The 14,139-nt window shown below is 40.9% G+C and overlaps 1 protein-coding gene across 1 annotated transcript in view; it reads right to left on the bottom strand.

Annotated features, from left to right (window-relative positions):
• Positions 1-14,139, bottom strand: part of LOC311064855 (apoptosis-stimulating of p53 protein 2-like) — a 71,318-nt gene that overhangs the window by 46,568 nt on the left and 10,611 nt on the right. The window contains exons 2-4 of the mRNA XM_084084847.1: positions 9,069-9,216; positions 8,358-8,471; positions 925-992 (exon numbers count right to left, since the gene is read on the bottom strand). Of these exons, the coding sequence (XP_083940973.1) occupies positions 925-992; positions 8,358-8,471; positions 9,069-9,216 (330 nt within the window). The remainder of the gene's footprint in view (positions 1-924; positions 993-8,357; positions 8,472-9,068; positions 9,217-14,139) is intronic.

Here is a 14,139-nt window from a genome sequence, read left to right as displayed (position 1 = left end):
ATGTATTTCAGTCATAAATTAAGGACTTGATGTTATTTGTTGCTTGATGCATTTTGTTGTGTTCGTGGGGCCACAACGTTCCCATGTGGATCTTAAGATTCACATGATTTGATTTGAGTTATTATTATTTCTTGTCTTAGGGGAGGTCATTACCTACCCAGGAAGCCCAGGAAGAAACTGTAGTTATTAATGACCCAGCAGATGTTTCTATTTCCCATCCTGCTGACTCACTTATAACACTCCATTCAAGGGAATGAGGTTTTGGCCAGACTTTGCACTTGATTTTTATTACCGTAGGGAAACATTTTCATGAATACTTTATGTTTTCAATCGCTAGTTTAAAGTCTTTTTTTTTCCAATTATGATATGCGTTTAACCCATTAAGGCCTGAGGTTCCCATTCTACAAAATGTCTTCTAAATCCTAACAGTTTTCTGAAAAACGTTTCTATATCAGTGGTGCTCAAACGTTTTCATGTCAAGGACCCCCAACATTATATGTATTTGGCCGCCGACCCCCATCTGAAAATATTTTGTTCCAGGGACCCCCTACTGAAAACATTTTGTTCCAGGGACCCCTACTGAAAACATTTTGTTCCAGGGACCCCCTACTGAAAATATTTTGTTCCAGGGACCCCCTACTGAAAACATTTTGTTCCAGGGACCCCCCTACTGAAAACATTTTGTACCAGGGACCCCCTACTGAAAACATTTTGTTCCTACGGAAAATATTATTGGGACCATCCCCCAGAAGCTAAGAGTTAAAATGTTTGCTTTAAGAATAATGTATATTCAAAGAAGCTATGAGCTTGTAGATCTGCTATTTTTGAAGAGACAAAGTATAAATTGTGAGTGCTTTTTTTGTCCGCCACTGCACGATGCTCACACACTACAAGTACAACGAAGGGATTGTTCTTCACACTCACTCCGTTCTCCAGGGCTCTCTCCACCGAGGCCTTCAGCAGGTTCCTCTTGGCCTGGTCTCTGCATCCACCTGCAGTGAGGAGATCACACGGTCATCAGACAGACAGACAGGCAGGCAGACAGACAGGTAGGCAGACAAATCTATACAGGAACATCTTTCTTCACATTACTGTATACCGCTTCTGTCGGGCAGAAACCTCTTATTTCCATATTCTAACTTTTTGTGTTTTCTCGCAAACTCATTCAATGCCAATGACGTCTTTTGACGTCTCCTAAAAAAATTGTTTTTTTCAAAATTAATTTTTTTTTTTTTTTTTTTTTTTTTTTTTTTTTTTTTTTTTTTTATCTCAAAGGAACTAGGAGAAAACGATTTTCAAAAACTTATTGCTCCATCCACTTCAATGTTAAAAAGGAAACGGAGAAAAAAAAAACATTTTTCCTACCATTGTAAACCCTGTATTTCGGAGTGTGCCATGCCACTTTCAAACATCAAAAACAAATGTCAACGAGGTCACAATGACCTCGTTGAAATTTGTGAAACCACACCTGAAGTGACTCAGTGATTAGCAACCATCAGGGGATCAATCACACTGAAGACAAACACTCTGTGACCAATTGAAAAGGTAAAATAATAGCCTTTTCGGTGGCACAGGGATCAACAAGCTTGAAAAAGCCTGGCACTGAATGAGTTAACGCAAAAGTAGCAGATCTACAAGCTGGAAACGCGGCACAAAGCGACGCACTTTGAGCTTGTCGATCCCATTGGTTCTCAAAGTGGGGTCCGGGGACCCCCAGGGGTCCTTGAGGGGGTTCCCCAGCAAAAGTAGTTAACATAGCATTACAATCATCTTAACCACTTTATCCATTTATACGTTGTGGCTATTCAAAAATAGCAGATCTACGAGCTGTAGATCTGCTATTTTTTTTTATTCTTGAAAAATATATCGGAACATTTTGAATCATTTTGAATTTTTAACCCCATGAATCTGGGGGTCCCTGGCACAAAATATTTTCAGACGGGGGTCCGCGGCCAAATGCATACCAATATGGGGGTCCGCGGCACGAAAACGTTTGAGAACCACTGGATTAGCCTACATACTGTAAATAATCCCTGTGCATTTTTCTAGGTCTGCCGGCGCTATGCTCAGAGGTTTCAGTGAACTCTCTGCACCCGTACACACAGCTGTGTCTACAGCATGCTTACTGGAGACCAGTGGAGCCAGTCAGAGACGGAACACAGTAGTACCGATCCCAGTAAATATGGAAATCTGATTATTGGCTGGAGACTGAGGCTTAACAACTTCTTACACAAGCCAAACACTGTGAAGCCGCTTAATGATGTAAGACAATCCGGTCAAATGTGTCTGGAACTTGTAGATCTGCTATTTCTTTTGCCAACTGTTGACTGTGGTCAACCAAGCCCGATGCTGCGTTCATACACTAGGGCATGGGTCTTTCAACAGGGGGTTTGTTTTGACATTAACCACTTGAACCCTAGAATCCCTATTCTTAGGGGAACATTAGCCAAAAATAGCAGATCTACAAGCTCACAACGCCTCGCAACGCGATCCGCTATTTTTGGCAAAAAGGTTTGGTGTAGTGGCGAACAAGAGCAAGTACAGAGCCAGAGGTCAAGTTTACTAAGTATTGAGGGTTTAAGTGGTTAAAGGTCTGAAATACACATTAACATGAATCCAACATATTAATAGAAAAGATAAGGCAACTAACAATAAAACATGACTTTACACTACACTGATTGATGATAGTGCTGTCAAACACGTCTATGAAGCTATCTATGAAAAGGTTTAAAGGGATAGTTCACCCAAAAAAATACTTTTTGATGACCAGCAGACCGGTAGGCAGCGGTTCCGGTAGGAGACACAAAGGAGACTCTTTGTGTCTCCTACCGGAACCGCTGCCGGTCATCAAATTATTGGCTTAGCAATGCGACAAAAACTAAAAAATATCCATCAATTCAAGTCTCCATGGGGTAACTAATCGATTCGGAAAAAAAGTAATTTTGGGGGTGAACTATCCCTTTAATCTGCAACATAATTGTATACAGTATGTTGTGGGGGGGCCCCTCCTTCATCTCACTGTCAGCTAAGGGGTCCCTGGCCTGAAAAAAAAACATTGAAGACCCCTGCACTAAAAAAAGCTACAAAAAGGACCAAAGTGTTGCCAGCTATATTGCTGCAGAGTCACTGTTGAAGTGTTGTGCACCAGATCTTTGTGTGATATGGATTTTGCTTCATCATGTCAGCTAAGGGGTCCTGAAGACCCCTGCTCTGAAATGTAAACGTCAGTGTCAGTGCTGACACGAAAGGTTTGTGTGAGCGTTGCGGAACGTGGAACCGAGAGAAAACCAGTGAGCTGGCTGTTAACATAATGAAGTAGATAGAGGTGATGGTGATGGACGGCACAGCTCATAGAGAAGCACATGGTCAGCAGCGTCTGCCGCTAAGCTGATTACTGGTCAGTCTGTGGTCGGTGAAAGTGATTCTAATGAAACAACAGTACACCAGTAACACACTGTGATGATAATCCAGTGGCTTTTAATCCACTTGATTGATGTCTTGTCTGAGACGAGGGAGTCAGGACAAGACTGTGAGAGTATTGGGAATCATCTTATCTTGATTGTGTGGAACTGACAGTTAAACTTCTCCTTCTCAATGTGTTCAGGCTCTCGTTAAGGCTGGGCCAAATGTGGACAAAAATCCCATTTCACAATATCTTTGAACAAATACGAAATAAGAGTGTCCATCCTTTACATCTTTTAAGGTCCAACTAAAATAATGGATAATGGACAATCAAAAATTAGACATTTCTCTGGTATTGTAGGTAAAACATAGGCCTTTTTTACTGTAGCTTTTTTCTTTTCTGTTTGTACCCTTTTAGTAATGTTTATATGAGCTCTTTTGTAATTACGGGGCCAGAGCTCAGCTCTGGACCTGTTTTGTTATTGGCAGTATTCTGTCACTTCTTCTGCCACTTTACGCAGTTCTGGCTGAACCGTGCAGTCGCTTTTTACGAAACTCGGCCATATGGTAGATGGTCATGAAAAACTATCAAGAAATAATTCTCACAATCTTTCGTCCAAAGGTGGCGCTATAGCACTCAATTGAAAATGGCAACTTTGAACAGGTACAACTCATGCCCTGTTTGACCTAGAGCCATGAAACTTGGATACACATATGCGTCTCCTCATGCTGAACAACTTTCACCCTCTGACTTTTGACCTCTGACCTTTAGATCTCCCACCATTTTGAATTATATGAAAAACAGTCATTGGCTCCTAACTTCTGCATTTTTTCACTTATGGAAAATCCGTTGGAAATTTTTGTAGGCAGGGGTCCAAAGTTCAAGTGTTAAACGTTTCGTGCAGATTGCTCAAAAATCCCAGGAGGAGATAGATTTTAACTATTACAGTTTTATGAAAATTATTCATCTGTGCCTAAAACATACATGCAGACTCACATTTCTTTGAAACTTTGCAGAAATGTACAGGGTCATTCCAAATATCACTGAAACCAATCTTACTCCAATTGGCCAAAAGGGGGCACTATAGCAATTTTTTGAAAAGGCAGACTTTAAACAGGCATAAGTCATGCCTCGTTTGGCCGAAAGTCGTGAAACTTGCTGTTTTGTACCTTGACTCATGAGGAACACACGTATCGATTTGACCATTAAGCTCCTCCCTTAGATTTTCCGCAATTTTGAGCAGTTTGAAAAATACTTGTTTTTGCCAGTTCTGGCTTAACCGTGCATACGCTTTTTACGAAACTCGGCCATATGGTAGATGCACATGAAAAACTATCAAGAAATAATTCTCACACTCATTCGTCAAAGGGTGGCGCTATAGCACTCAATTGAAAGTGCCAACTTTGAACAGGTACAACTCATGCCCTGTTTGACCTACAACCATGAAACTTCGATACACACATGCGTCTCTTCATGCCCGACAACTTTCGTGGTCTGACTTTTGACCTCTGACCTTTAGATCGCCCACCATTTAGAATTATATGAAAAACAGCCATTGGCTCTTAACTTCTGCATTTTTTCACTTATGGAAAATACGCCGCTTTTGTTTTGTCGGCAAAGGTCCTAAATTCATGTGTAAAATGTTTTGTGCAGATTACTCAAAAATCCCAGGAGGAAATAGATTTTAACTATTGCAGTTTTATGAAAATTATTCATCTGCCCCTAACACATACATGCAAGACTCACATTTCTTTGAAACGTTGCAGTAATGTAGAGAGTCATTCCAAATATCACTGAAACCAATCTCACTCCAATTGGCCAAAGGGGGGCGCTATAGCAATTTTTTGAAAATGCAAACTTTAAACAGGCAAAAGTCATGCCTCGTTTGGCCGAAAGTCGTGAAACTTGCTTACACTTGTGCCTTGACTCACGAGGAACACATCTATCGCTTTGACCAGTAAGCTCCGCCCTTAGATTGTCCGCAATTTTGAGCAGTTTGAAAAACACTTAAACCCAGGATTTTTTAGCTATTTGCGTGAAACTGTATCATCTGTGTCATCTCCTTTTTCACAGTTACTTCTCTGTTGGGCCAATGGCGTCTCCCTTAAATGAATGCCTCACAATCTCAAGGTCGCCAGTTCAAGTCTCACTTGATGCAGACTTAATTTAAGTTGAATTGCAAACAACATGACTGTATCAATGAATACATGTGCAAATGGTAAAGATAACCTCAAATGCTTATTTGAGAGTACGTTTTTTCAACGTATGACATACTTCATTCTGAAAATAGCTGATCTACAATCTCACAACTTTTCATGGTTTGTGAGCTTGTAGATCGGCTACTTTCACTAGTTTTGGTTCTGAGGAGATGTACAATTTCTTCATTGGTAAATGGTTTGTGAACGAGTGATCTTAGTGTTAGTGAAACAGGGGCTTGGTTCATGAAAGAAGGCAAGAGTTTATGATCTTCAACAGACAATATCAGCCTGGACAAAGCTATAGCACTATAGGTAGTGTTGCAGCCTATTAGTCTGAAGGTTGAGAGTTCGAATCCTGTTAATGGCAGTAGGTTGAGATGTCCAATCAAACCATTATGTTTCCATCTCTCTCTCTCATCAATCTATTGTTTCCATGTCACTCTCTCTCTCTTCAATCTATTCCGTTTCCATGTCTCTCTCTCTCTCTCTATTCACTGGCCCCGTATTATCGCTGCTTGCAGCTATATTGTTGCTTGTTTTCTATATGGGGACTATGGATGGAAATTAAATTAAACTGAATCTGGCGCATTTACATTGCATTGTATGTGTGGTGTTCATGTGCTGTCCCTCCCAAATAATAATATGTAAAAAAAAAATAAAGATAAATACAAAAAAACTTAATATCAATATTGTGGCAATAATGTCTTATTTTTGTCTATTTTTTGTGTGAATATATCTATCTACAAGGTCACAACATTTCATGTTGCGAGATTAATAAAATGAGTAAAAAACTAATACAAAACAAAACATTCAATCAAAATTGGTTCCAAAATAGCCAAACTAGGCTACCGGTAGGCCTATCTACATTCTACAACACATCGCGATGAGACACGTGAGCTTTTAGATCGGCTATTTTAGGGCTCAAGAGATTAATCAATGTATTTTTGCCATCCACTGTTCCTAACGGTTAGGATGGGTACATGCAGAGGATACATTCCCTGTATGTATAGGCTAAATATACTATGGCAAAAAAAATACCCCAAGAACTACAGCTGTTGGCAGCAGCACCCGTTTATCCATCAATCACAGACAACATGCAGTCAGGTCCTCTACAGCTTCTCAGTCATGAACTGACTAAACTGACTGAACTAGGTCTGCAGCTATCCATAATTTACTTAGCAATTATACTATCGATTACTTTTTTGATACCTTTTTCAATTAAGAAGTGTGATTATTTTTTCCCCTTAGTGCTGCACACGGAAAATAGCTCACAACAAGTATAGCTCACAACGGCATTGAGATCATTTATGTTAGATATTGATAAAAAAATAAATAAAATATATATATATATATATATATATATATATATATATATATATATATATATATATATATATATATATATATATATATATATATATATATATATATATATATATATTAATGATTGTGTTGTGCCATCTTACTAATACATATATTATTGGGGGGAGGGGAGATGGGGTGGTCCTGGAGGATTGTTGGATATTATGCTAGTGGTCTAGAAGTGAAAAAAAGGTTGAGCACCACTGCAGTAGACGGGTTGGAGCCAGCAACCCTGCTGCTCTTCACACTGTGTGACTGGGGCCTGACCTCATCCACACCCCTTCTGGACAAGGTCATACAGGAAGAGCAAAAATAGTCAATCTACAAGCTCACAACACGTCGCATTGCGACGTGTTGTGAGCTTGTGGATTGACTATTTTTGGTATTTTCGAAAAACGATTGTTTTATTCAAATGATGTTTATGTTTATGTTTTATATTGGATTTGAATTATTAATTTGATTGGCTGTACGCATCTGTATTTATATTTTGTATCTTGTCTTGCTGCTGTGAACTCCAGTATGATTATAAACGTGCTTTATGACATCAATGTTTGTCTCTGCTAGACTTGCAAATGACGTTAAAGGAGCACTTCAACATATTTTCTACCATATCTACTTATAATAGAAGACATGGTTGCTCACTAATGCTCATTTTAAGACGGCACCATTTGTGCACTCACTCTGCAGGCCCATTTTCCACAAGGGGTTGAACCGGTTCCGTTCTTTCTTCCCTAATTTTGAAAAAGGTCAGAGAATGAATTGGTGCAGAACCCTAAAAGTTTGGTTCAGAACTGGAACCAAAACATACTTGTTTTTTCTTTGCCCGGAACGAACCAAAGGGGGCGTGTCACTATCCTACAGGTTGGAAGACGCAGATGTGATTTAAATGGCAAAATCGAACCTGGGGCAACTGGGTACTCGCCCCCAATTACAATGGTTCTGCTTAAAACTGGTTTCTCAAGCCGGTTCACGGCCGGTTCCGTCTGTGCCTCAGAGGAGGACTGAGTGTGGACAGTTCAGAAACCTGCCTACAAGTGACATCATCAGTAGGCTTGGTTTGGCAATTCAAAACAATATTTCAAACCTAAAAATATATATATTTATATTTTATTAATGCAAGAACAACTTCTATTTCAGCATGCTAACTTTCCAGCATAAGAAAGGCTGCAGTTTCTATAAGTTTGGATCCCCCATCAATGATGTCACTGGTAGGTGGAGGGGGGGGGGGCAGAGTAGACAGAAATGGTGCCATCTTATAATAAGTGTTAGTGAGGTGCAATTATGAAGAGAAGGTTGGAAATGGGTGAAGTGCTACTTTAATAATTAGATGTTGTTCGTGTGCCATTGCCATTGTGTTCAGCTGGTAGCTGTGGAATCGTACTAGCGACCCTTACCTGGGTCTCGGCCCGGAGCCCGTTCGTGACGCAGGATGAAGCGCACCTCACCTCTCTGCTGCCCCCAGTGTTGAAGAACCTCCATCATGCGCTCCCCGTCCCCGACGACGCGCTCTGATTGGTCAGATACAGAGAGAGAGAGAGAGAGGATTGTTTGAAACATGCTAGTTGGTCAAGAACTGAAGGAAGGTTGAGAACGGTTGTACCATTAGAACAGTGGTTACCAGACTTTTTAGCTCAAGACCCGAAAAGAGAAATTAGACGTTTGCCCGGGACCCAAACTATAGTGAAAATAGCAGATCTACAAGCTCACAACGCATCGCTTTGTGCCGCGTTGTGAGCTTGTAGTGCGTTGTGAGCTTGTAGACAAGCTTGTAGAATCCTAGGGAAAGCTTGTAGACAAGCTTTCCCTAGGATTCTGGTGGCCCTAAGCAAGATTTTTTTGGGTGGCCCCCCCACCAAACACCCCCATTATGAAATCATTATGTCATGAGATCATTTTGTTTTATTGAATATTCAAATAATAACGCTAGTTTTTGGATAGGAGATAGATGACATAATTACAATATGAAAGTAAAAAAAAAAAAAAAAACTTCTCAAACTTAAACAAACGAGATATTTTACTCGCGACCCGTAAAAATTGGTGCGCGACCGAAAGATGGGTCCCGACCCACTGTTTGGAAACCAAAGTACCATGAAGGTCATTCTAACCTGCTCCTCTCCACATCTCAGCCAGGTGACAGTCAGCCTCTCCAGGCTCCTTGCAGAGCTCCACCACATCCCTGGACAGCGTCTCCGGGGTGACGGGAACCTCGGTGAAATGCTGGTCGTTGTTGCTGAGGTACACCGTGAGAAACATCTGGGTGACCAAACAACACAGTAAACATCAGGTTAAACACAGCAAACATCGGGTGAAACACCTCAAACATCGGGTGAAACACAGTAAACATCGGGTGAAACACAGCAAACATCAGGTGAAACACAGTGAACATCGGGTGAAACACAGTAAACATCGGGTGAAACACAGTAAACATCAGGTGAAACACCTCAAACATCAGGTGAAACACAGCAAACATCAGGTGAAACACATTAACCCATTAAGACCGGGAATGCATCTGTGTAACCAGTTAAACCATAATTGTATACTTTGGCTATTCCAAAATAGCAGATATACAAGCTTATAGATATTGTAGATCTGCCATGTTTTTGTAATTTGTAACATGACACTGATGCGTTCCCACTCTTAGATTAAGAGCGTGAGCTCTTATTGGAGAGTAGGAAAGCGCGTGGCTTGACACCCAGTTACAGCTGAGGCGTGTATGACTCCCATGTGCCCTGCAAGGGTACAATATCTATTTTCTTAAACATAATTACCACCTGTAATTATGCCATGGACCCCTAGTGGTCCGTGTACCACTGGCTGTGAGAAACAGTGCTTTAGAATGCTGGGATTTCAGGCCATGTCTTTTATATTCACAACACTAAATATCAGTGATTTGGAGGCAGACTCTTGTTAGGAGGTGATAATAAAGGAGTTTGTGTACTGTAGGTGTAAGTAGACCGAAACGGACTCCTGGTAGGAGGTGATTATAAAAGGTGTGTGTGTGTGTGTGTGTGTGTGTGTGTGTGTGTGTGTGTGTGTGTGTGTGTGTGTGTGTGTGTGTGTAGTTTTAAGTAGACCAGAGCAGCTCCCAGACAGAATGAGGCCAGACACACACACACACACACACACACACACACACACACACACACACACACACACACACACAGTCTGTAGCCCAGAAAACTCTCTGAAAATACCCTTAGTGTCGATACACTGTGCTACTTTCATATCGTCTCTGTCGGGAGGAAACCTCATACTGTACGTCCAAAACAGTTACTTTCCAGGATTCAAATTCAAAAAACGGCAAAAGTAAGCCGATCTACAAGCTTGTAGATCCGCTACTATTGCCGTTTTTTGAATACTTTTGATGCTTTTGTGTGACGCTGTAGTATGATCAAGTAGAGCGTTAATTTACGAAAAAAAAAGTTTTAATATGGAGATAAGGCGTTTCTGACCGTCAGCAACGATAATGCTCTCCAGAAATATGCAAATGAGAGCACAGGGGTGTCCTTGATTATAATTAAGACCAGACACATACTGGATGTTTAGGGGCCGATGCCGATATTATGGAGTACGACAATCCAACGTTGAAATTGGAATCAGAGTCAGATTCACTGTAAATTATCATTATAAATCTATCTGTAAATGCATGGAATGAATCACTGTGTGTGTCTGTCCTTGTGTGTCCCTCTCAAGAACCGTTCGAGCGATTGACAGCGATGTCGGCGTGTGTGTCGCTGAGGACCCAAGGGAGTGACGCGCCGAGTAGGAAGTCAGTCAGATCGCCCGATTGTTCGGAAACCTTCAGAAATCTATAAATCCACAAATCTCTGTAGCCTATCTGTTCGTCTATCTGTGTCCCTTTTATGCCCAAAAGGAGATCTCTGTATCTATCAGCCGTTCTGTGTGTGTCCCTTTATCACAGCACCTTTATCATAGTACTAATGGGTAGTGCTCTAAAGTACAATGATACAACGGGCATTGCATAACCGGAGGGGGCATGCGTTCCCAAAGGGCATCGTTCCCACTGAGCATCGCCCTAGTATCTATAAATAAATCCAATTTACCCCAAGCATACTTTTTCCTCCGTTACAACGTTCTGTCAAAAAAAGAAAATACAGTAATAATAATAAAATAAAAACATCATTTTATGCCTATACCGATACATGGGCCAATATCGGTCTATAGGTATGGGCTGGTTTGACACGGTTCAACAACTTCATGTTTCACTGCAGTCTGCAGTCGCTGGTCTCAGGGAACTGTTGACAGCCAAACATTAAAAGGTTGCTGCCGGGCAGAAAGCTCTTATCGCCATATTCTAACTTTGTGTGTTCTTTTCCCCGTAAATAGGCTCTATTCACACCAGCAATATTATGAAGACATTCACAGGTGTTACCAATGATACTAATGAAGGCTCTGTTCCATTCTGGTCAAACAGAGTCAGAGTGCTGATATTGTGCATGTTGGCTCACTGGAAACACTCTGTTACACCAGTGGGTCTACAGTTGGGGTCCAGGGACCCTCATGGGCTTCCAAATGGCCCCTTACGGGTGTGTAACTCTGAGAGTGTACAAATGGAACCAAATGGACCATTTGGTTCCATTTGTACACTCTCAGAGTTATGGGGGTCGTGGAAACCACTGTGCTACATTAAATGGAACAGAGCCTTCATTAGTATCATTGGTAACACCTGTGAAGGAAGTGATAATATGGCTGCTGTCTATTACGAAACGTGGCGCGAAACGACGCGTTTTGAACTTGTGGAAAATGCTACTTTTCACGCTTTTGAATTTGGACATAATGAGCCCGACAGATACTAAGTAGTGCAAACACTCCCTCTGGGGGAGTGCAGGACAAACAGGGTCAGCAGAATACTGAAGCTTAGAGAGGCAGTCAGTGGTTGAAATCCTCTAAGTGATATTTGTTATATATTTGTTAAAATAACTGTTAAATAGCTCTACAGTACATTTTGATAGCAATCATTGCTATGTACTGCAGTGTTTGTTCAGTTAACAGGAGTCTCCCATTCTCTCCAGCTCTTTGGAAAACAGAACATAATAATTTCAGGTCAGGATAACACTTTTATCCAATCAGGAGAGAGAACCCCATGCAGAAAGGTCATTTATCAGTTCTAATTTTGTCAACTTATTTAAAAATAAAATGAACACTGATGACATTTCACTTGTTTATTCTGTATCCTGTATGAGTTCTCGCTCTTGATTGAACAAAAAATGAGTATCCCCACGTGAACATTTATTTTCTGTTTACTTAGAGCTGTTACTGAACAAACACTAGCAATGATTACTATCTATGACAATAGAGAGCAAAAACTTAAAATGTCTTAAAATTAGTAAAGACAGTTGTTGTGCCCCTAAGCAAGATAATTAACCCTTTCCAGGTGTACACAGTAAAATCCTCAGTGTAAATGTACCAATTTGTAACTCTGGGAGTGTACATACGTAACCAAATGGACCCGTGCAGGGTCCATCTGGTTACGTTTGTACACTCCCAGAGTTTAACTGACACTGGAGTATTTTAGTTGTGTAGAAGTTGTTGGATGGAGGATGGAGAATTCAGGTCAGGTGATCTGGCTCTGAGCCAATGAAAAGCTTCCCCCGCTGGTGGAACAGATGGCCCAAAGGGCCATGGGAGTTCTCCGAAGATGCACACAAGCATATAGCCATGCTTTAATTAATGTTAACAGTCATGGGAATGCCTTCACTTTCACCCCAAAAATGTAAGCTCTAGTACATAATAAATAAACACATTAATTAATGGGAAATTAAATAATAATAATAATAATAATAATACTAATAATAATCTTTATTTTCATAGCACCTTGCAAACATACTGTATGTACTGTACAGTATATGCAGATGTAAGTGTTTTACACAACGCAGTGAAATAAATACATACAAATATTTCATGTATTTATTTATTTTTAAATCTGGGCCCTTTTTTTTTATTGTTATCAATTGGACCACATGTGATGGATGGGTGGCTGCAAAATGTAATGGAACCGGTCCATTTGTTCGCTTCAGGGCGTTTCACTTTTTTCCGGTGGTGCAATCTGGTAATTCAAACTATGGCTTTTTGTTCCCCCTCCCCCAAATACAGGCCTTTATTTGTCTGATAAACTTTATTCCATTTGTCTATATAAGTGGTTTGCAAACCTTTCACGTGAAGAATATATTTCGCATTTGCAAATACGCCAATACAAGATTTGTTTCAAAAATATTCCAACTTTTTCAAATTATTTGAACATTTCTTGAAAATAGCACCTCTAAACATAGCATTATGTGCTTGTAGTTTCAGTTTAAAATGATATAGAGTTAAAGTGGTTAAACTGACTTTGATGCTATATAAGCAATTTTTGCTGGACCACCTGGAACCTCCACAAGGACCCACAGGGGTCTTGGGACCCCACTTTGAGAACCATTGGTCTAGATATCTATCGCTCTGACATCCCATTGAGTTGTGTGGGAGGGTGTGGCCTACCGCCTACTGGGACTTTTTCATGCCATTCGGTCCAGCGGTGCCCGAGATTTGCGGCAGTTGGTCAAGGTCTCCCCTCAAGGCTTTCTATCAGAAAGGGGGGCTTTCGGACAGAAAGGAGGCCATGCAAAAGCAGGTTGAGCTTGGTGGCCTAGTGGATTAAGTGGTAGGTCAACACATAGACTAAAGGTAGACGCCTCCTCCGACTCTGGGGGCGTCTGTATGCCATATTAGAGTGGGCACGCTTCCTGACTACTGGCCAATCACAGCGCATCTTTTCTGAGACTTGGTAGAATCGAGTTGTATAAAAATACAACGGGATATTTTTATACAATTAGATTCTGACAAGTCCCGGAAAAGGCGCGCTGTCATTGGCCAGGAGTCAGGAAGCGTGCCCCCTCTAACATGGCGGCCGCGATACAGGCCGCTCCAATGAACTGCAGCGGCCAAATAGGTTTCTATATCTATGGGTCAACAATCCCAATATCATGGGTTTAAATACTGGGGATATGTGGTTTTTGTTTTACGGTTTCTGAACTAAAGGCGCTCTTTTATTAAGTTAAGGTTAGGTTTAGGCATATTTGCAAAAGCACAACGAAAGAATTCCACCGATTCACTTATAGCCTAGTCTCAAGGAAAAACAAGGAAGGACACGTTTTCTGTCAGAAAGCCTTGAGGGGAGAC

Source organism: Gymnoscopelus microlampas, assembly GCF_963454915.1.
Source record: "Gymnoscopelus microlampas genome assembly, chromosome: 2".
In the NCBI taxonomy this organism is placed as follows: Eukaryota; Metazoa; Chordata; class Actinopteri; order Myctophiformes; family Myctophidae; genus Gymnoscopelus; species Gymnoscopelus microlampas.
The sequence above is the reverse complement of the archived record's forward strand: the minus strand, read 5'-3'. Positions and strand labels throughout refer to the sequence as shown.